The sequence below is a fragment of the Diceros bicornis genome, chromosome X, assembly GCF_020826845.1.
Source record: "Diceros bicornis minor isolate mBicDic1 chromosome X, mDicBic1.mat.cur, whole genome shotgun sequence".
NCBI classification, from domain to species: Eukaryota; Metazoa; Chordata; class Mammalia; order Perissodactyla; family Rhinocerotidae; genus Diceros; species Diceros bicornis.
Genome location: NC_080781.1, coordinates 123163504 through 123187773, shown reverse-complemented (window position 1 = coordinate 123187773; position 24270 = coordinate 123163504). Strand labels below are relative to the sequence as shown.

The window sequence follows — 24270 nt, the reverse complement described above, 5'->3', positions numbered from 1 at the left end:
CACACGAAAAGATGCTCAACACTATTCATCATTGGGGAAATGCAAATCAAAACCACAATGAGATACAATCTCACGCCCACTAGAATGGTTATAATTAAAAATAAATAGAAATTAACAAGTCTTGCTGAGGATGTGGAGAAATTGGAACCCTTGTACTTTCTGGTTGGAATGTAAAATGGTGCAGCTGCTGTGGAAAACCATTTGGAGGTTCTCAAAAAGTTAAACATACAATTACCATATGATCCAGGAATTCTGCTCCTAGGTATATACCTAAAAGAATAGGTGTTTTCAATTATTTTGAAAAAAGGCATCCAAACACATACTTGTACATGAATGTTCATACAGTACTATTCACAAAGCCAAAAGATAAAAATAACCCAAACGTCCTTCAATGGAAGAATGGATAAACAAAATGTGATATATCTATCCATTGGAATATAATGCAGATAAAAAGGAACAAAGAACTGATACACACTACAACATGGATGGACCTCAAAAACAAGTGTACAATTAAATAGCATTTAGTACAGTCACTATGTTTTGCATCCATCACATCTATCTACTATGAAAACATTCTCATTACCCCAAAAGAGACTCCCATCCTCCCCAGCCTCAGGCAACCACTAATCTGCTTTCTGTCTCTATGGATTTACCTATACCAGATATTTCATATAAATGGAATCATACAATATATAACCTTTGGTGCCCGATTTCTTTTACTTAGCATATTGTTTTTTGAGGTTCAGCCATGTTGTAGCATGCGTTAATATTTTATTCCTTTTTTTGGCTGAATAATTATCCATTGAATGGATATACCACATCTTGTTGAAAAAATCGATTCCAGATGAATTGTAGTTCCAAATGTAAAAGGTAAAATAATACAGCTTGTAAATGAAAACAAAGGAAAATATCTTTATGACCTTGGGAGTAGGTGATGATTTCTTCACCAAGACTCCAACAACACAAATAATAAAGAAAAATACTGATAAATTGGACTACATTACAACTGGGAACTTTTCTTTATCAAGGGACATCATTAAGTGAGTGAAACACTAAGCCATGTAGTGGGAGAAGATATCTGCAGTACATGTATCCAGCAAAGGACTCATATTCAGAAGCAAACACTCCAGAAAGAAAAAAGTACCCAATAGAATTATGGGCAATAAACTTGACAGACACTTCACAAAAGAGTATATTCAAATACTCATTAAGCACATGAAAAGGTGCTCATCTTAACTGATGATTAAGGAAACTCAGATTAAATCCACACTACTACTACTGGCTCACCAGGATGGCTGAAATGAAAAAGACAGACAATTTCAAATGTTGGCAAGGATAAGGAGCAACTGAAACCCTCACACACTGCTAGTGGCAATGTAAATTGGTACATTTTGAAAAACATTTTGGCAGTATCTAAAGAAGCTGAGCATATATAAACCCTATAACCCAACCATCTCACTCCTAGGGTGCTAGAGTGCTGCTAATGCTCTTTTTCTTGATCTGGGTGGTGGTTACGAGGATGTTCACTTAGTAATAATTCACTGAGCTGTACACTTAATACTTGAGTATTTTTCTGTTTGTGTGCCATGCTTCAATAAAAGTTTCTTTTAAAAGGCATATGAGTAGGGTAAAAAATTTCCTGTGACCATGAGGCTCTAAGTGTTAATGTGTTTCTTCTGAGTTATTACAATTATTAAACACTATTGATCAAACATAAATATATTTATAAATATATTGATCCAACATAAATATATTTATATATAATATAAATATATTCTAAATTTGGATAGTTATAAACAAAAAAATTATTGAAAATCCCACTCATAATGATATGGATTAATCTTTTAAAATTAGTTCGTATCATGAATGAATATTAGTTATTCTCAGAATGAGTCCTGGCTCACCACCAATTATACCACTATTTCTCATTTTCAGAGATGTTATGTAAATGGGCATGGAAAGAATTTTGTTACAGCAGGATCATTCAAAATTTTTTTATTTCTTTTAGAGTTACATGGCATAAATCAAATATTGAACTATCATCCATTTTTTTCCCCACTGATCAACCAGCTGATCAACTGATTAAGTCCTTCTTCAATTCTGTCTAAAGGAAAAAACAGGAAATTATTTGATATGCAAGATTCCTTACGCAGGCATAAGTCACTCAGTTTCCTGGCTAGTGTATTTTCAAGCCTCTTCGGCTCCTCAGACATGTGAAACTCTGAGGCAATGAACCCTGGGGAGATCAGGGCAGGTACTAGTGGTGGAAGGGTGGTGGTGAAGGGGATCTGGGAATGGAGAACCTCCCTTGGGGTTTTCCTCAGATTTGTTTTAGGAAGAACACTGTATGGGACTAAGGATTTGCAACAAGATTCCTTTAAAACCATCCATGCCCAGTCTCCCTCGGATAGTGTTTGTGCACCCCTGGGCACACATGAACCTTGGTTTGAAACCTGCTAGACTAAATGACTCCTCAGAGGTGGCTCCTGAGACTGCATCTCCAAGAAGCCTCTCTGGGCCTCAAGCACCCAGGCTGCTGCTGACCTGCAGGGGTGGGGACCTGCAGGCCTCAGTGAGGGTGCAGGGTCTACCTTATTGCACCAACTGTCAAGCCCACCTCTGGGGCCCTGGATGGTTCCGGCCCCTGCCCATCTCCAAAATGAGGAAGGTATTAGGAGATCTCAGAGAAAGGTGAATCTCCTGGAGAGAAGCAGGCCCTTGTGCTTCCCTGCTACATCATTTTGGGCCGCTCTGTGACCTCTGCCAAGGTCAGTTTCCAAAGGGGACAGCATGCTGGGTGGGCTGAGTTGCAAAGGGCTGGCAGGCAGGCAGGATAGTGGAGGAGAGGCAGCACTAGGAAGGAGAAAAACCAGTTTACAGAGATGCTTCCTGGGTGTTTCGGTCAAATCCACCTCCAGAGGCCATGAGATCCCAGAGGTCCTTACAATGCAGGCAGCTTCATGGTCACTGATTCGCCAAGGCCCAGAGAAGCAGGTGGCAGTGCTGCTTGTTTAGAAACGTTTCCTGGGTTTCCTGACCGGGGAGGCCCAAAGCCGGTGCAGGCTCATGTCCAGAGAGCTGCAAGGAGACCAGGCATGTTGGCTGTCTGGGAGACTGAAATAGAGGGTGAGATTAGGGAGACAGGTATGGAAGCTTCAAAATTCAGGGAACATGTAGGGACTTTCTACCCACGCTTAATTTTTGGTAGTGATTTGCCAATTGGATGAGAATAAAGTACAGATTAAGTTCACATTTAACCCTAAAGTTGTCAGCCCCATATGTTCAGAGTTTATATTGATATCCAGGCCTGGGCCAGACTTGGATAGAGTTACTGAGCTTCTAAGACAACCTCTACCCTTAGGAGAAAGCACATGAGAGATGTTCTAAGACAGCGGTTCTCAAAGTAGGGTTGCTATACCATTAGCATCACGTGGGAACTTGTGAGAAACACCAGTTTTCTGGCCCTACCCCGGACCAACTGAAGTAGAAACTCTTGGGGTGAAACCCAGCAATCAGTGTTTTTAACAAAATCTGCGTTTTTAAATGCCGTTCTAAGAGAAGAAGACAGTCAGTATGGAGTGAGTTTGGGGGGCTAAAAGAAGGAAGATGGGATGTGATGCTGAAGGAAGGATTTGGACAGGTCAGGAGGCAATACTGGGTGCTAAGAGCAAAGAATAATTGAAGACAGATTAACAGCCCGGCTCAGCATCAGGGATATGTGAGCTAGGAGAGAGGAAAGAGGGTAGGCTAGCATGTGGAGCCAGGTGAAGAAGGGCCTTGAAGCCCAAGTAGGGAGTGGGACTTAAAGGATATTGGAACTGGGGAGCTGTTAAAACTCTGAGTGGAAGAGTGACTTGGTGACCATCGTGTTGGAGGAAATGATGAATATGTAGCACAGAAATAAGGAGGCAGAGCGTTTTGAGAAGTCTGCCTCTCCTGGAACATGCCCCTCGTGTCTAGCTTTTCCTGTGACTGTCCTGCAAGTCCCAGACCACTTGAGGCCTGAGAATGGGTAGAGGGGGATGGTTCCCTGGTCCTAGTCTGTGGACAGGGACAAGAAGCACTTTTAGAGGACACGACACCCCCTAGTAACAGAGTAGCTCTTTCTTAAAGAGCTCAGGTGTGGAAACACCCTCCTGAGGGGTTATCTTGAGAGAACAGAGTTTGGAGCCCTCCAAGAATAAAACAGACCATCGCCAAGAAGGGACTCCTAGCCCAAAGGGAGACAGCCAAGAGATCACAATTTGAGAATGATGGCACTTCCCAAGATGCCACTGCCAGGGGCTGAGTGTATCTTGATGTCTGGAGAGAGGAACCTTAGTTTCAAAGCCTAGGGCTTGGGAGACTGTTCCAGTCCCTCCTCTGCCAGAAGGCCCTGGGAAAGGAAACCCCGTAAGCTCCAGTTGCCTCTTCTGGAAAACAAGGGGCATGGTCTCCAAGGCTTCCAAAGGCCCCTTCCGTCCTGATGTACTACAAGATCTGAGGGAGTAGGGGATACAGCCTTAAGTAATGGCAGCAGTAAGTTTACCTAAATGCTTTGGGGTCAGGAAGACTTTTGAAAGTCTTTGAAGGTCCAGCTTCTCAGACAAATGCCACATGCTCAAGATTTTGAAGGTCCTTTGAAACCATCCATAGACCCCAGATAAGGAAGCTTTGCTTCTCAGGTTGTCAAAGACCATTGAATGGAAGATACATACATTTTTTTACATGATCTATCCCATGGGTATGCCCCACTCCAAGAGGGGTCCCTGTCAGCACAACAGGTGGAAAGGCTTTGGATTCCTGTGGCAGGGGAGAGGGGAAGGTCTTTGTACAAGGACATTAGGGGCCTGGTCCTGGGTAGGCCTGTGTCCACTGAGCCTGAAGACATTTCTCCATTCTTGAGAATTTTCAGGAAGGTTTTACCCACTGTCTGTGTAAGGATCTGTGGGAGTGCGGGCTGGACAAAGCATAGTGTAATCCACATAGACGCCCCCATGCTGCTGTATTTCTCTCAGCTCACATTCCCACTTACCTGTTGTTAAGAAAGATTTTAAAAGCAAACAATATACAGACAGAGTTAAGACAGTTAATTTCCAATCTTGGCAGGGGTTTAGATTTATCCCTTTAGGTGTATTTTTCACACACAAAAAAATCCACGGACAGCTCATGCCCCTACTAACTCTACTCTTTGTGAGATCCTGCACCAGGCTCCAACATGAGGAATACCCCCAAAATGAGGTCCTTGTACTCTTGTCACTTACAGTAGAATGGGGCATTAGGTGAAGAAGAAAAATCAGAATAAGTCCCTTTAGGGAATCTGAGGGCCTTCCTAACGGCGGCCTGGGGATGGCAGATAGATGGATCCTACCTGAAGAGATAACTCCCTCAGGAATGAGATCTCATACTACCAAACTCAAGTTCTTCTGACGTGTCTGCAGTCCTTGGGTTGGAGTCAGTTCCTTCTCGCCACCTCAAGTCTCACACAGATATACCCAGAGCCTGAGGGAAGGGCAGGGGAAATCTTTCTTGGTGTCTCCTAGCTCTTCCTCTCTACGTCTCCCTAAATCCCAGCCCTAGAGCAGAACTGCTTCCCGAAGCTGTTCTGGCCTCTTTCCCTTCCTCCCTTACCCGGGTCATCCAGAAGATTCGAGGGTGATATGGTGCTCACCACTGCTCTCAACCTTGATTCCTGTCCTCTCCCCCTGTATGCTCATGATTGCTGATTCCTTGGGAGAGTCTCCCTGACTCCTTGTCCCTTCTTCCACAGCTGTGTCCCTTGCCTGAACCTACAGTTGTAGTATGGAGCAGGCAGCACAGAGGGAGAAGAGGAAGGCAAGGACAAGAACAAGAATGGAAGGGCTTAGCAGCAACTGTGTACAACTGCTGTGCCAGTGACAGGACTTTTATAGGAAGTCCCTCCTTTAAATTAGGAACAGCGCCCCCGCCCATGGTCATTACCATGACCAACAACCTAACATTCAGTGTTTTTCAAAGAATAGAGAGATGAGGTAGCAAGACGAGCATTTCAATCTCTTGATAAAGACTAGACCATCATCTTCCTTCCCCAACCCTGCCTACCCATTCTCAGTTATTGTGCTCATTCCTCTGGGAACAGTGGAACACAGTAACGCTCACTAGGTCCTGTCCCTGGGCACCTCCCCTTCTGCTCTGTGGGAACGTAACTGGCAAAGTGTCAGGAGCACACTTGGCCCATGGCAAAGGGAGCAAGGCAGTGAAGGACGAAGAGGCTGCTTGGAGGTAGAGGGAGGGCTCAAAGGGACCCAAACAGGCACTGGGGTAGAAGCCATGTCATTGTTTGCTGGGAGGGAGAAGGTAATGACTGGGTCCTGCACGAACTGGCCTGGACCCACCGACATGCTCTTGTCTCAGCCACAGCAAGCAGAAGCATTCTGCCCCCCAAGCCCTGGACTTCCAACCTCAGGCCTTACAAATGCAGACCTGAGTGGAAAAGGACTGCTGTCCTCTGCTCTCCCAGCTCCTTTCTCATCCTCTCTTTGCCCAGCCCATCTTCTCCCTGATGTCCTTCACTTTCTGAGGACAGGAGCACAGAGACTGGGATAGGAACCACACCCCTCATACCTGGCTCAGGTCAGCTTTCACCTCCTCAGTTCTGTCTCCGCCTGTGGAATCTGAAGTTGGAGCATTCTGACTCTTCATTCTGTCCCCGAATGAATAATCAGCCTGCTTCTCCAGTCCCCGAGCTTTTGTATGCTATCTTCCTGTTGTGTCCTCAGAAAGCCAGTGGAGTTCACCTCTCTTAGCCATATGCTGCAGAGGGGGTGGGCAAGTATAAAGCAGAATGACATCTTTCCCTGTATAAAGCAGAAAGACGTCTTTCCCCTTGATTCTATTCTGCCATTTCTTTCCTTAGTGCCCATGTCTGTCCTTCGTTTTCTGAGACCGTGAGGGCTGATACGATTGGTCAGGATGGATGGGGAATGGGGCCCTAGGAGGCTGTGACAGAAGACTGAAAGGGAAGAATAGGTACTGATGGGTCAGCCAGGAGCCCCAACTTCTAAATCCTCTTCCACAACCATGGGGACAAGAATGTCCTTTCTTCCTGGAGCCCTTGTCCTCAAAGGGCAGTGGAGTCTGAACTTGGAACCAGGAATTCTCAATTCTCTTCCTGTTTCTGCCCATTCATATCTAAAGGACTTTCTGCCACTTGCCTTAAATAGCTGATATCTAAAATAGGACCCACGTTCCCTGTGTTTGACCTCTCCTGGGAATACCAGTGTCAATGAGGACCTGCAAGATGAGCTTTCAAGCTAACAGGTGTTATTACAGGGGTTGGCAGCTTTGCAAAAACGGAGTGCCCTTTTGCTGACCTGTTTTCAGGAATCTGGCTGAATCTCATGAGTGGGCAATAACTGCTGGCTCCACTGATGCAGTATAGCCTTCCATTTTTGAGTCAATCTCTTCTTTCTAAATGCTACATGAATAAATGTCATTTGAATGGTGGTATGATAGCAGCTATCTAGTGTGCTACCAAACATAGATTCACACCAAGAAGAGTGCCCTCTGCAAGCTGAATTTCCCCTTAGTTCCAAGGACACAATCTCAGATAGTCCTGGAAGGGTGGTGGGGCAGTCAGTCTCCAAGCCTTTAGAAATATAATGGGATCCTTTCCTTCCAGGTCACTTCCTCCTCTGGGCTTAGCACTTTCATTCTTCTTAGTGAACATTCTACACAGTCACCTCTTTCCTCATTCATCAGTTTGAGGATGCACCTAATAATGTAAATACTGTCCACAAAAATCCCACCCCTAGCCATCACCTCCCCTCCTTTTTCAGCCATCTCAACTCAAAGGCATCTAGTATATTTTGCTTCCATTACTCATTAGCTGTGTACCTAGCTGAATGGGGACATTAGTGAAGCATCCCTAGAAAGGAATGTCATATCAGAAGGGTACCCTTCTATCATTAGCAGGCTTAAAAACCAGCTGGAAATGATGGTAACCCCATTAAGGATGCTTAAAAGCTGGACAAGTAGACAAAGTTGATTTTCTTTTTTCAAATAACTAGCAGAAAGGTGAAGGAAGAATGTCCCAAATGTTTATGGAACATCTAGTGTGGCCCGTCAGTGTTAGGCATGCTCACATGTGTCTCATTTAATCCTCACAGCAGCCCTGAGGGAAAGGAATTATCTCCATTTTACAAACCTGAAAAACAGGCTTAGAAAGGTCTCTTGATGGAAAAAATATCTGAAGATATCTATTCCAAAAAGAGAACATTGGCCATCTCTGGGTGATTTGATAACAATGGAGTTTTGTTTAATGTTTAAATTTAATATGAAACATGCCATTTTCATAAAAAAGTAAAATTTTATGAAATAATATATAGAAGCCTTGGCCAACACCTTAAACTAGGATCTGACATAGGTATAAAGCCATGTCTTCCAACTTCCTTGCCCTTCTCTTGACATCACATTGTCTTCTCAGGACATAATCGCTGAGCCCAATGGGGAAGGAAGAGAAACCACCAACATCAAAAGATAGTTTCTGTCTGACCTTGCTCTCGCTGGGGTCATCACTCTAAGCCATAGGCCTTACTTTGCTCTGACACTTCTAGATGTTCCCTCCTGGTAACCCATGTGCACTGAGGCTACAAGACCACAGTGCTCTCCTTGCCATTCTCAGTAAATCAATTTGGAAAATCTCCAGGCCTTCCTGCAGAGCATCCAGGTGTATAGGGTTGTGGCTGAGCAGCCATAAAAACGGGCCTCCCGGTATTATGTTAAGTGAAATAAGCCAGACAGAGCAAGACAAACACTGTATGACCTCTCTCATATGTGGAATATAAACTAACACATGGACAGAGAGAACAGTTGGTGGTTACCAGGGGGAAGGGAGTTGAGGGGTGGGCACAAGGGGTGAAGGGGCACATTTATGTGGTGACTGACAAATAATAATGTACAACTGGAATCTCACAATGTTATAAACTATCATGACAACAATAAAAAAATTATTATTTACCACACACAAAAAAATGGGCCTCCCCTTAGGCCCTGGAGCAGTGTGGCACCAATTTGAAAGCCCCCACTCTATACAGTGAAAGTCAAAAAAAAGGCCATTCACCACTGCCCTGTGCTTTCTACAAAGAGACAGATAACTGGATGAGAGCTCAGACTGCCTCCTTCATCATTTTGTTCTATATACCCCAGTGTTGAGAGGATCTGCAGGAGAGGTATCAAGTGCTTGCAAGGTCCCTAGGTCTGTGTCGGCATTCACGCCTTTGCTTGCTGCTTGGAATTCTTTGCCAGAAAACATTGTGGTAATGGGTGCTCAGGGGAGAAGCAACTAGAATGGGGTCACTACTCCCAAGGCAAACACAGAATCCTCTCTTCCCGTTCCCATTCCCTGAGCCCTGGGCTTGGTTGTTCATGCAGACAGAATAGCCATAGAAACTCTTTCCATCTTAGTAATTCTCTCTGAGCTCCCTTCATAAGACCCAAATACTCTTTATTTTTCCATCTCTCCTGAAAAACAATCAGAGTAGGACTCATGGCCATCATATATTTGCTGAGCACCTGATATCTGAAGAATTTAGATCACAGAGGGTAGGGAAGCTGAGTAACCAGACAGATATAGATAGATAGTTGGACAGATAACTATACATATGATAGCTATATTTTCATTCTTTTATTTATGAAGTACTCATTATGTATCAGTCTTGTGCTAGGCACTAAAGATACAATGCCGAATAAGAGAGACAGCTTACATTCCTTTCTGTGAAACATGACATGTACCCCTCCCAAATTTTCTGTTGATGACAGATTCCTATCATTGGATGTCTCATAATTTTGTATTCTTTCATTAGACTGGAGACACTGGACATGATTCCCTTCTCCTATGGAGTTTCTGGTGTCTAAGAAGGCTTGACCGCCTGCTAAAGTTTCTCCTGCATATGCTACAAGTATAAGGCTGCTCACCTGTGTGGGTTCTCTGGTGTTTAATAAGGTGGGAGTTCTGAATGAATCTTTTTCCACATTCATAACATTTAAAGGGCTTCTCTCCTGTGTGAATTCTTAGGTGTGTGTGTAGATTTGTGTTATGACTGAAGCTTTTCCCACACCATGAGCATCTATATGGTTTTATTCCTTGGTGTGCCATTAAGTGCTTATTAAGATCTGAACTCCATCTAAACCTCTTATCACACTGTTGACATTTATAGGGTTTCTCTTCAGTGTGAATTCTCTGGTGCTTAATAAGGTCAGAGCTAACTCTGAAGCTTTTCCCACATTCCTGACATTTAAAAGGTTTCTCTCCTGCATGGCCTTTCCCATGAAGATCCATACGTTTTGGAAGCTCTTGTTTACAAGTTGAAAGTTTCTTTCTTTTCTTTCCTAGAAAAGCTCGATGCCGTTTCCGTACCCTGTGTGTACCACCGTGATTTTCTTTGCCCGTTGTTTTCTGGGCAACTTTCATTCTGGACTTTCTTAATACTTTGCATCCTGCTGCTTGTGTTTCTAATGTAGAAAGAGATATAGGTTGGTCATTTCCAGTGTCATTTTTGATCTTTAACCCTGTTGGAATAAACAGAAGAATCAGCCATCTGTGTTCCAGAACAAGAAAACTATAGGAATAGAGAGAAAAATCAATGATGACTGCTTTTAAAAAATATAAGAACAAGTGATTTCTGGTCCAATCAGAACAAAGTGGCATAGATCCATTTCTCCATGATACTCCCTGCTAGGCACAATAACAAACCCCTTAAAGAATGCAAGACACAACCAATAGAGAATTCTAAAAAGTAGCAAAACGGAGGCAAAATGTTGAGACCTCAGGACTAGCAGAATAACACAGCAGAGTGTCTTACATTCCTACACCCAACAAAAGAAGGCAACTCAGATCTACTGTTTTCCAATCCTCATCCTAGCAACAGAAGGCTGCCTGGATAGGCTTATCCCTGCCCCAGTCTGAATGGGAAACCTTCTGACAACATCAGAACCCCAGTAAAGAGATACCAAAGTGAGCAGGCAGAACTAGCAAGAGGGACCTAGCCATAAGTAGCCTGGCTCAGGAAGCTTCTTCATCCTTATGGGTCTAAGACTCCCCTTTCCCACTGAGAGACACTCTGGCCTAGGTAAATACCTTCCGCACCCTCAGGTAGCACCAGCAGCAACACATGGCAGCCCTCATAGTACCATATAAACCAAGGAAACCAAATAACAATACAAAGCCTCTGAAAATTAAACTGTCACTGGAAGCATACCCCACAAAAGTAGGAAAGACCCTACGTACTAAACTAAAACAGGGTGACTGCCCATTAAACTAAAATATTTAAATAGGACCCAGACTCTTCTAACATAATAAACAAAACGATCATTACAATAAAAAATCACCCATCACACTGAGAACCAAAAGAATCACAAGTTGAATGAGAAAAGGCAATCTGAGAAAAATGGAATCAGACTAGAAATCAAAAACAGAAAGACAACAGGAAAATCTACAAATATGTGGAAATGAAACAATACACTTCTAAATAATCCATGGTTCAAAGAGAAAGTCTCAAAGGAAATTTAAAAATACATAATTGAATGAAAATGAAATGACAATATATCAAAATATGTGAAATGCAGTTAATGAAGTGCTCAGTGGAAAATGTATGGCCCTAAATGCTTACAACAGAAAAGAGGAAAGGTCTCAAATCAATAATCTAAGGTTCTACTTTGGAAACTAGAAAAAAGGCAAAATAAACCCAAAGAAAGCTGAAGAAAGGAATTAATAAAGATGAGAACAGAAATCACAGTCAAACAAAAAGCTTGTTCTTCAAAAAAATTAATAAAATTGATAAACTATCATGACTACAAAAATAAAAGGAGAGAAGACACCATTATCAGGAAGGAAACTGGGTATATCACTACACATTCTACAGCAATTAAAAAGATAATAAGGGAATACTATAAACAACTTTATGTTCATGAATTTAAAAAGTTTGGAAAAAATAGACCAATTCCTCAAAAACCACAAACTACCAGAATTGAACCAATATGAAATAGATAATCTGAATAGCACTATTACCATTAAAGAAATTGAATTCATAAATAAAAAGCTTCAGAAAAAAGAAATCTCCAGGTGCATATGGTGTTACTGGAGGATTCCAGCAAATATTTAAAGAATTAACACAAATTTTACACAGTCTCTTCCAGAAAAGAGAAGGAAATACTATCCAATTCATTTTATAAGGCCAGTATTACCCAAATAGCAAAATCATATAAATACAATACTAAAAAAGAAAACTACAGATTAATATCTCCTATGAACTTAAATGCAAAAATCATCAACAAAATACTGATAAACTGAATGTAACAATATATAAGAATTATATACCATGACCAAGTAGGATTTATCGCAGGTATGCAAAGCTGGTTCAACATTTGAAATCAATCAACATAACCCACCATATCAACAAGCTTTCAAAGATCATACTCCTATTAACTGACACAGAAAAGTATTTGACAAATTACCATCCATTTATGATAAAACACTCAGAAAGTTAGGAATTATATTGACTTGATAAAGAGTATCAACAAAAAAATCTGTACTAACATCATAGGTAATGGTGAAAGACAATGTTTTCATGATAAAATAGGAAACAAGGCAAGGATGTCTGCTCTTACCACTCTTATTCAACATAGTACTGGAAGTTGGAGATATTGCAATAAGGTAAGAAAAAGAAATAAAAGGTATTACAGATGACATTGATTGTCTACATATAAAAATCTCAAAGAATCTATAAAAAACCTCTTAGAACTAATAATAAGTGAGTTCAGTGAGGTCACAGGACACAAGATCAAAACACAAAGTCAGTGGCAGTCCTATATAAAAACAATGAACATGCAGAAATCAAAATTAAAAATAATACCATTTACAATTGCTCCAATGAAAACAAAATGCTTTAGCATATGCTTAACAAAACATTTGGAGGATCTGTACACTGAAAACTACACAAATTAGATGAGAGAAATCAAAGACCTAATTACATAGAGAGACATACTGTGTTCATTGATCGGAAAAATCAACACAGTAAAGATACCAATCCTCCTCAAACTAATTTACAGGTTCAGTGCAATTTCTAGCAAAATCCCAACAAAGTTTCTTGTAGACATAGATAAGCTTACTGTAAAATTTACATGGAAAAGCACAGGCCCTAGAATAGCTAAAATAAAATTTTATCTTGACAAAAAAAAAAATAAAGTAGGAAGAATCACTCTACCTGATAGATATTAAAATGGCTTACTATATTATATACCTACAATAATCAAGACAGTGCAATATTGGAAGAGGGATAGACATATAGCTTAATGGAACAGAATAGATGCACACAAATACGCCCAACTGATCTTTGACAAAAGTGCCAAAGCAATTCAATGGAGGAAGGATAGCCTTTTTGACAAAAAGGGCTGAAGCAACTGGACCTCTATAGGCAAAACACCTTCACACCTTATACAATAATTAACTTCAAATGGATCATGGACTTAAATGTAAAATTATAAAACTTTTAGGAATAAACATAGGAGAAAATTTCAGGGATCTAGGGCTAGTCAGAGTTCTATCCTTGACACCAAAACTATAATCTATAAACGGAAAAATTGGTCCTCATCAAACTATAAACTTTTACTCTGTGGAAGCCCAGGGGAAGAGGATAGAAAGACAATATACAGACTTAGAGAAACGGTTGCAAACCACGTATCTGACAAAAGACTAGAATCTAGAATATATAAACTCTCAAAACTTGAAGTTAAAAAGCAATCCAATTAAAATATAGGCAAAGACATTTCACTGAAGAGAATATAGATGGCAAATAAACACATGAAAAGCTATAAAACATCATTAGCCATTAGGGAAATGCAAATCCAAACCACAATGAGATAACACTACATGCCTATCCGAATAGCAAAAAAAAAAAAAAAAAAAAGGTGACAACAATAAACACTGGCAAGGATGTAGAAAATCACTCATCCATTGCTGGTGGGAATGTAAAATGATACAGCCACTATTAAAAACAGTTTGGCAGGTCCTTACAAAATTAAGCATGTAATTACCATATGAATCAGCAATTGCACTCTTAAGCCATTCATCCCACAGAAATGAAAACTTATCTCTACACAAAATCCTGTACATGAATGTTCATGGCAGCTTTATTCACATCAGCCAAAAACTGAAGACAGCAAAGATATCTTTCAATGGGCGAATGATTAAAAAAACTGTGGTATATCAAGACCATGGAATGCTACTCAGCAATAAAAAGGAATGAATTATAGATACATGCAACTTACATGAATTTCCAGGGAATTATTCTGAATGAAAAAAGTTAACCCCCAAAGGTTACACACTTTATGATTCTATTCATATAACATTTTTAAGATGGCAAAATTTTAGAAATGTAGAACAGATTAGTAGTTGCCATGGGTTGGTGATGGGGTGGGGTATGGGAGGGAAGTGTGTGTGGCTATAAAAGGACAAGAGGAGGGATCCCTGTAGTAATGTAACTGTCCACTGTCTTGACTGTGGTGTTGAATACACAAACCGACACATGTGATAAAGCTTTATAGAACTAAATACACACATACACAAATGAATACAAGCAAAACAGGAAATATAAATAAGATCAGTGGATTGTATCAATATCAATATCCTGGTTGTGACAGTATATGATAGTTTTGCAAACGTTATTGAGGGAAACTGGTAAAGTGTACATGGGTTCTTTATATATTACATTTTAAATCTGCATGTGAATCTACAGTTATCTCAATAAAAAGTTCAATTAACAAAAAATACAGGAGCGGAATCTTAAAATGTTAAGCCCCTGTAAAGGTTCCTATCAAGGAACATCTCTCCTCTTTCTACGTATATACTTATGTGTAGGAGACACTCCAAGGCTGTCCTTGAACTCTTGAGGACCTTGGATCTATGGTTCTTCCCCTTGTTCTAAACAGATCACTTTAAGTTTAGGGTACAACAATAATGCTGAGAATAAAACCTTAAGGTTATGGACTGCCATCTTAATTCCAGACTATTTTCAGGAAGAATGAATGACACTTTTATACTTTTATTTACTTTAAATGTTTAAATGGGCAGCATCTTAGATTCAATATCTTCTTTATATCCTACTGTGGTTGTGGGTGGATATGCAGTGAGGAAGCCAAGAACTAACCCTAAGGAGCATAGATGAAAAGGATATGCTGAGTGGGAATCCAGTTAGAGATGATGGTGGCTTAGACTAGGAGGTAAGAGTGGAAGAGGTTGAGACATGGTTGTTCAGGATCTATTTTGAAGACAGAGCTAAGAGGACTTGCTGATGGATCAGTTGTGGGGTATAACAGAAAGACTGGAAGAAAGGAAATCTGAGAGGGTTTGGCCTGAGCAACTGGGTAAATCGTGGTGCCCTTCACTGAGATGGAAAAGATACAGGAAGAGCAAGTTTGCAGGATGGGGCGGAAGTGTAACAGATCAAGAATTCTATTTAGAGTAAAGAAGTGGGACATGTATTTGTAAAAAGCTCTCCAGGTGATCTGGGTATGCCTTTACTTTCTCCTACACCATCAAGTTGAGAACCAATCAGCTACTGGAACAATGGGACTCTCTTACAGGAGTGCGTTTTCCAAAAACTGAGGACATAACAGATCCCTCCACTTCAACACAAAGGAAAAGAAGAATCTTTACCTAGAGAGACGACATTCTCATAGTTTTCCTGCATTACATCATTGTAGAAGATTTTCTGAGCAGGGTTCAGTAACTTCCATTCTTCCTCGGAAAAAGACACGGCCACATCTTCAAATGTCAACAAACTCTAAAGAAGAGAAGGAGTTTTAGTTCAGTCCTTGCCACTACAGAAGCCATCTCATCACTCATCTCTGAATCACACGGCAGGCCAGTCACAAGAAGTTAAGAGTATAAGATTTAGGGAAAAAAGTGAGATGGCAGAAAAGGAAGGCGCCAAAGAGATCAGTAAACAGCTTGAGAGGTGCCCAATTCCACTGTGCCAAGCATAGCTGCCTAGAGGAGAACATCTGGGGCTAATATGCCTCAGAGTAGCCGCTGGGCACTGTGGGTCACAGGCAGCAGAGAAAAGCACAGACAAGGCCACGTTCAGGCTGCCTGAAAAAGTTGGAAAGTACAGCTCACCTGGGACTCAGGCAAGGTGAGCTCAGATGCCATCTTCCAGTTTGGGGTGTTTTTCTGCTCAGAAAAGGCTAGAATCTGTTGAGCAGGCACAGCTGTGGGTGGAAAAGAGCCAGAGAAAATTTCTCTCTTTTCTGTTTATGAATATCCTGAGCTGATTTCTAAAATATAGAACATCAAGACTCCTTCAGTAAAGACGGCTCACCTTCACAAGTGTGTGTGTCGTACCAGAAGTGTTCTCATCATAAACAAGTAACAAATATCCACCATTCCATAGAACCGGTTCCCTAGTTGCCTGTTTCCCCAGATTTCATGAGAGAAATTAATAAAAGGAAATCTTTTATTTTTTCCTCTCATAAAATAAATTGTTCACTGAGCTGGGCAAGAATTAGAGCTGTTTGAAAATAAAAGACTCAGGTCCTCTAGTGTACAGTAGGAAATGTGGGAGATTTTCGTCTTGTATTATTTTTTTCCTGGTGCACAATTCTCTTCCCCTTCTGCCACTGATGGCCCATTTCTGATCCAATTTCTTCTCTAACTTATAAGGGTGAGATGATCCCACCTGTCCCCGTTCCATCTTCTCTCAAATTTCTAAGGAGCAAGGTCCACGGTATGAATACCGGGGTTCTGTGTTTTGGATATTTCTGTACCCCAGACTGGACCTCACCGTCACCCACCACTGGCCTGTTGTACTCCCACCTGAGAGACACCCCAACTGCTAGCATGGCTGGGCACCTGGAACATTCCCATGACATTCTAGCTGAACCAATTACTATCACAGCTCCCAGGAGAAGAGAATTATTATGAAGCTCCTCACCTCTTTCATATACAGGCTGGGTTTCTTTGTGAGTATTCCAGCCCAGCTGTTCTTGTAGTACCCGGTATGTATTCCAACATTCTTTCTGGAACACACCCATTGGTTGGGGCTCTGCTGGCTTCCACTTAAAGCCTGGGGCCGCTGCTGTTCCTCCCAAGAGCACTGCCTCCTTTCCCAGCTCATGGTCTGTGACCTAGAAATAATCCCCATCCTCATTAGCACAGAACTTACTTTTGGTTTTGAGGTGGTGGTAGATGGACAGACAAGAGTAGAGCCAAGATTTGGGGAGTGTGTGACATTAAAGGAAGTAATAAAAAAAACCTGAAGAGATATTGCGCCACTGTTTTCTCAGACAGAACCATACACATCATCTGGGAAAGTTAGTATAAAATGAAAAAGGCTGTGACTGCTGCCAGCCTCCACCCTTCTGCTCAGGCCACTAGCAGAGCAGGGGCAGGCTGCCTGTTCTCATACTGACTTCACTGGCTTGCTTTCTTGACTTGGATCCTTGCCTGAGTAGATTTCTATCTTCTAGTTTTTGCTAAAAAATAAGGAAATGAATAAAAAAAACTTCCTGTCAGTCAGATTTTCCAACCCTCCCACGGCCAGGGAAGGATTTCACGGAGAAAGGGGACCTAATGGAGGAAAAAATGGGGAAGGTTGGGCACTAACCTCCCTCCACATGATTCAGTTGTAATAAAACACGAAAAATATGTCCTGCCCTGTGTTCCTCAAGGTAGGTTCCTGAGGAAAGGAAGTGTGCTGCCCTCTCCCAAGGGTGAACCTTGGTTCCCCAATCACCAGCAAGGCCAAGAACAGACCACAAAGGGAGGGCAGTGGAGGCTCTTTTCTCCTGGCCCAGCAATGTGTTCCCACCAGAAAGCGCACTACCCCTCAGCACCTTGACTCTCTCCACTTCTCTGTTGGTGTTTTTCTTCTTTCTGTATCCTTGTTTCCCTTTTTACTTTCCATTTCCTCTCTTTCTTTGCAGTCTCCCCAGAGCTATTTGATTTATACTTCTGTTTGCTACCCTTTCTCTCCTTTGCTCTCTAAGTGCTGTCCATTTACTCAGATTTCTTCCACTTTCCCAATTTTTTCTTGCCTTTTATTTCTGTTTCTAAGAATTCAAGTCCTGTCTCCTTGACCATGCCACACTAGGCCCACTACCCTCAATTCACCCTGGCCCTGAAGAGGGCAAAAAGCATTTCTTTTTTCTAAGGCCAGGAAAGACTGCCAGGAACTCTGAAACCTATTGCTGCATGTGTGTGATTTCCGATCCCGCCGAGCTATCCTAAAGGAACAACAGAAGAGTGACCTAATCCATCTCATTCCTCAATTAACGCCCCCACCCGGATATATCACCTTTATTCTATTTCATTGTACATGTAAGGAATCTTTCTTCTCACCTCATTACTTATTCCACCAGCTTCTCTCTGAAAGCGTTCTACCAGGGCCACAGCCTCTTTGATGCTCTGTGGATGATACTTCTGCACCCAGTCCCGGGTATCCCTGGGCAGAATGGTCAGGAACTGCTCTAGCACCAGCAGTTCCAAGATCTGCTCTTTTGAGTGGATCTCTGGCCTTAGCCACTGATGGCATAATTCCTGAAGTTGGCTGACAGCCTCGAGCGGTCCAGGTGCTTCATGATAATAGAAGCTCCGGAAGTGCTGGCGAGCGCTCTCAGGACCAAGACTGTCCATTTGTGGGTTGGATTTCTTACTCTGACTGGAGCTCTCTTTCACAGACCCCTCTGTCTCCCACAAAGCCTCCATGTGTGGGTACAAGCATGCATTCACTTTCAGATGTCTCATCATCATTTGCTCTAGGAACAGTTTTACTCCTATGTGTGACATCCTCCTGGTGCCACCTTTGACAACTGAGGCCTTGTCAGGTTTGGTACAAAAGCAATGAGTGGATCTTCTCCCCAAGGGCACTGAGGGAGGGGAGAAAAAAAGTACATGTCAAGAAGAAAGCCACATGACACACATTTACTTGCTATTTATAGTTATCAGAGAAGAACAAACAAATGTTCCTGTCCTGCCTCCCCTTTAAAATCAACTGCCAAGGATTAGGACACTCATGATGACAGATTATTTCAGGACATGTTTCTCTTCTCTTCTCTGTTACTCAACTTTAAAACAAAGCACAGCTCAGAGAAGACAAACGTCAATGCATCACTTCCCTTTTTTTTTAAAAGTTGAAGAAAGGTTGGTGGGTGAGAAACCTGGTGCCCATTTGATAAAAGGAGCTTTGAGATGATCCAGTACTTAATCTGTGTGCTTCCTGTTCCATCTTCACAAACAGGGCACATGTGAGTTTCTCTAAATTTTAACCGATCATTCCACTCTTGTCTCTAGTCAAGGGAAAAACAACTTTCACGCCCCTAGCCAGGGGGAAAACAACTTCCACGCCCCTTCATCCTCTTGTGAAGATTGAAACTTTTACTTCATGGAACATGTGATATTCTCCTTTCCATTGCATTAATATTGGCAGGGGAACTGAGACAGCCCAAATCAGAAAAGAAATAACTAAGGGAAAAGGAACCTTATTCCTCTCAGTAAATACCCCGCATTAAGCAACCAGCTGTCATCAACATTTTTTTTTTTTTGGTACTTTTGGGAAAGACTTATAAAGGGCACTGTGCAGACTTGTACCTGTGTATCAAATTTTTTGCTTACTTTACTGGAAAAATGTACAGTTGGCCTTGTTTACAAGATATCCTAATGTCAGACTGTAAAAGAGGAAAGAGAAACGGTGATGATTAAGGCTCTTTTCAGAGACAGGAAGGGTCCTAGTAAAGGGAACCCTTCTCCTGACTTTACATCCCCTCAGGGTCATATAGATCTTTAAGCAAGACTGAGGGTGGCCTTGGGAGTCTGATTTTCCCTGAGGTGACCCAGCAGAAACAGCAACAAAATTCTTTCGAGGATGCCACGGGTATTCAAAGAAACGATTGGTTCTTTGCTGCCCATGCAGGCCCAGGAGGTACAGGGACACCTCCTATATTTTTATGTCGGCAGAAGCTAACGACCCTTTCTCCAGTGATGGGATCCTAAGCCAGCGGAAAAGGGAAAGTTTCGCTGGATGCAGTGGCAGACTACTGCCCCACCCCCACCACTAACTCGCTACATATTCTTCATCCACAAGGGCGCCCATAAGCACTGTGCACGCGGGCAGCCTCCCAGTGTGCTTCAGCAGCATCCCTGGGTTATACTGCACATAGGGTACAAAGAGGTTGCTTTCAGAGGTTAGATGTGGCTGTAGGAGCCTGAGTACCGGCCTTGCTGAGAGGAGGTCTCGCCCGTTCTCCGGCCGACCCGCCGCCTGGCAACGATGCCACCGCGAAGTGGAGAAGGCTGCGTCCCCCGCTCCCCCTCACTCACCGCCACGCAGCCGGCCCAAAGGCTGCAACTGGCACGTGCGGCCGGTATCTGTCAGGAGCTCTCCGGAGGAACTCGAAAGGGAAAATCAGTTTCTCGATTACCTCCACGCAGCTCTGGCTCCCGCGGACGCCACTTCCTTCTTTCTCCACTCGACTATAAAGTCTCCACGCCTCCCCGCTGCTCCGGGGAGGAAGCTCTCGGGGGCTGTGCCACTGCCGGAGGCGGTGTCGCGAAAGCGCGCGAGGCCTGGCGACTGCAGCGCCAAGATCCGGGGGCGCAGGGGCCTAGAGAGTTCAGTCCCCCACCCAAACCCTCTAGCTCCCAGGGACCGTACCCCGACTCGCCATTTTGGGGTCGCGGTCTGTGGACGGGGCCCCAACCGGAAAAGGAAGGATGCGTTTCCGGTGGCTCCGTGACAGCCACGCCCAGCCATCTCCCTCCCTCTACCTGCGGAGTCCCAGCCCAGCCAGTCAGGAACCGTCCGGCGGGTGCTCTCCATCCCGGAGGAACCGGCCTTCTGCTCCGGTTCAGCCCCCGGATGCGAAAAAGAGTTAATGCCACCGAGTCTCCAGTCCCGCTGAAGGCCTAGAGGAGCCCAGAAAGCGGCTCGTCGCCTGGGAGCGATGTAGCCAGCTGACTCTGGGTGCCACGAACTCGTATCTCCGACTCGCAAAGTGTTGCGCGTCCGGATTGTTCCTGCAGCGCATTCGGCGGCCGGCGGCCCTTCTACCGAGAACTTTACCCGGTAAAGGCCGCCACCCCAAAAGTCGTCACTAAGCTTGTCCGGAGCCTCCTTAATTAAGAATCAGTTTGGTCCTGGCCAGGCTCCTCCTTAGACCAGGAACAACAGTCCCTTATAGTTTTTAAACCCTTTTCTGGTTCACTGGCACGTCCTTCCCAACTATTATCTTGTTTTATTCTTGTTAGGTAGGTTTTAACCTTGTGAAGTAGGTTCCATTTATATTTCTCGAGATGTAGGACGTGGCGGCCTCAGCATCACATAGATTCCCAGTGGCAGATTTCAGACAGGAATTTAGGTCTCTTGTTGGTATATCTCATGCTTTTTCTGCTACATTATGCCTCCCTGAAGGACAGGGACCTTCATTTTATATCTTCTGTAATGCTTGGCATAGTCTTCTGGATAAATCATCTTTCTAAGAACTTGAGTATCTTGCATTGTCCGTGTCTCCAAATTATCAGGATTTGCCTAGTGTTGAGCCATTTGGACAAAAATTGTCCCTATATATCAAAGAGGAGAAACTGTGTCGCTCAGTTGTACGGTGGGGATGAAATTGGTGTCTTTTGGAAATCAGTGTGACAAACCACTCAGGCAAGCAGAAAAGACGTCTGCATGCCCAGGAGGAAAATAAACAAAAGAGCACCTGTCTGACTTTTTACATGTAAACACAGATCAGACTGATAAGCTAAAGTCAATCCTCATTTGAAAAGCAAAGCTGCCCAAAAGTGTGCAAGAGGACACAGTGCATTATCTGTGATATATAAACCTAGTAAAGACGTTTGCTTCACCAGAGGTTCGTTTTCAGAATGGTTCTTTCAAAGCTATGTTTCTGAGGTCAGGCATATTCAACCTAAGGTTTTATGACTGTGAAGAGGAAGTCAGGGCCCTGTTGCTTCTGGACAATTCCCAGGCTTACTGTTCAGCTGAATCACTAACCAGTGAGGATGGTCAGATAAAAGGCATTTTCTTGGGGCAGGTCCGGTGGCATAGCAATTAAGTTTGCACTCTGCTTCAGTGGCCTGGGGTTTGCAGGTTTAGATCCTGGGCGCAGACATACACACCACTTATCAAGCCATGCTGTGGCGGCATCCCACATATAAAGTAGAGGAAGGTGGGCACGGATGTTAGCCCAGGGCCAATCTTCCTGAGCAAAAAAGAGGAGGATTGGCAACAGATATTAGCTCAGGGCTAATCTTCCTCAAAAAGAAAAAAAATTCATTTTCTATTTCTTTTTTTTGTTGTTTTTGTTTGAAATAGTAAGGTTTTTTAAACCATGTGGAGTTTATATATTAATCTGCACAAAGTTTTTCCTTGTAATTATTTTCAATATAATTTATCTGTAAATTATTATATAGTTAACCATTTAGAATGAATATAGAAATAAGTATACTGCTGTCTTCGATTTTCCTAATAACCTACTATGGTTTATATGCTTCAAAGAAAAGAAAAAATTCTTTAAAAGGACTATAGACTCCAGGAATACACGTTGTAATTCACTTAAAACATTTCATTATGTGTTATTAGTATGGTTAGTAGTAAAAGCATACATTGAGCAATATTTTCTTTTATTTATTTTTTATAACTTTTTTTTTTTTTTTGCTGAGGAAGATTCACCCTGAGCTAACATCTGTTGCCAATCTTCCTCTTTTTGTATGTGAGGCGCCGCCACAGCATGGCCACTGACAGTCAAGTGGTGTAGGTCCATGCCAGGGAACTGAACCCAGGCCACCAAAGTGGAGCACACCAAACTTAACCACTAGGCCATCAGGGCTGGCCCCATGTTTTCTTTTATAAAGCTCTACAAAATTAAAGGTTTCTAATTTAACCCCTAACACCGAGATGCCGTCTATAGTTAAATTTTGGCTAATATGTTTGAAACAGTAATAATAATAAAAAAACTATGTATAATCTAAAAGGCATTTTCTTTCCCCTGAACACTTCAACCTTGATTCACCCAAGGAATCAAGGTATGATCTTGAACTGCAAACAACTTTATAGGTGGAAGTAACTTGAAGAAAATCTCATAATTTTGAGTAAGGTCATCATGAGCAAGACAAAGAAGGAAAAGAAGTTTCCAAAATTAAAACCTATAACACAAAAATGTTGAAGTTTTTAACTGGGCCACGAGTTGGGATGGAGTAAAACAAATAACTATAGCAACTGCATAGGAAATCTTCTTTACAGAAAGGAACGTGAATATGATCTTGAAGGCTGGGAAGAGGGCATTTGTAGATAAATTCTTGAGAAGTAAAATTAGAAACCAACTTGGAAGAAGATAGGATGTGGTTAAATGCGAATGAAGAAGAAAAAGGTTGCCTCCAAACAACAAAGTTGTGATTATGGAGGGAGTTGTTCAGAAAAGAGGAGAGACTGCTGAATAACAACAAACTGCTGAATTTAAGTTATCTGCTATAAGACAGACTTTGGACTACCTCCTTGATTTTGTTGATGCTAAAAATGAATTTCAGAGGTTTCATTTTGTGCTGAAGTTGATGCAACAAGTAGTAATCAAAAAATGGTGCCAGAGTAGATTCCATCTAAAATTGGTAGCTTTTGAAACTGAGGCCTCATAATATTTAAGGAGCTATTAAAAATTACTTCTAGTTCTAGTAATTAGATTTTCTTAACAGCTTTATTGTGATATAACTTACAAATCATACAATTCACCCATTTAAAGTATGCTAAAAGTCAGTAGTTTTTACTATATGCATAGAGTTGTACCACCAACATGGCAATAGATTATAGAATGTTTACATCACTCCAAAAAGAAACACCAAACCCTTTAACTGTAATGCCTCATTTGCCGTAATTCCCCCCCACCATCAACCCTAAGCAACCACTAATCTACTTTCTGTCTCTACATTTTCCTATTCTGGACATTTCATATAAATGGAATCATACAACATGTGATCTTTTGTGCCTGGCTTCTTTCACTAAGCCTGATGTTTTCAAGCTTCAGCCATGTTGTAGCATGTATCAGTATTTCATTCTATTTTACTGATGAATAATATTCCATAGTATGGATATACCACATTTTCTTTTGTGTGGCTATACCACATTTTCTTTTGTATGGATATACCACATTGTATGGATATACACATTGCTGTGTTTAGGGGAAAGAAAATGCCTTTTAGATTTTACATAGTTTCTCTTTTTACTTAGTATTTCAAAATGTGGCATATCCATACAATGGGATGGATAA

At 42.1% G+C, this 24270-nt stretch overlaps 1 protein-coding gene across 8 annotated transcripts; it reads right to left on the bottom strand.

Annotated features, from left to right (window-relative positions):
- Nucleotides 1-1718: 1718 nt before the first annotated feature.
- On the bottom strand, nucleotides 1719-20606 carry ZNF75D (zinc finger protein 75D). 8 transcript variants are annotated; one of them, XM_058536802.1, is made up of 8 exons: nucleotides 20330-20413; nucleotides 19601-19677; nucleotides 18353-18879; nucleotides 16947-17139; nucleotides 16133-16224; nucleotides 15671-15797; nucleotides 10376-10527; nucleotides 1719-3114 (listed from the first exon to the last, which is right to left on the bottom strand). In XM_058536802.1, the coding sequence occupies exons 3-8, from the start codon at nucleotides 18797-18799 to the stop codon at nucleotides 2965-2967; spliced, it is 1161 nt and encodes a 386-aa protein (XP_058392785.1). In that variant the 5' UTR covers nucleotides 18800-18879; nucleotides 19601-19677; nucleotides 20330-20413; the 3' UTR covers nucleotides 1719-2964. The 8 variants fall into 8 exon arrangements, with proteins under 8 accessions (XP_058392785.1, XP_058392786.1, XP_058392787.1 ...); XM_058536803.1 differs by having other exon boundaries at nucleotides 1719-3078; XM_058536804.1 differs by lacking the exon at nucleotides 10376-10527 and having other exon boundaries at nucleotides 2993-3114; nucleotides 20330-20412.
- Between the last annotated feature and the right edge of the window lie 3664 nt (nucleotides 20607-24270).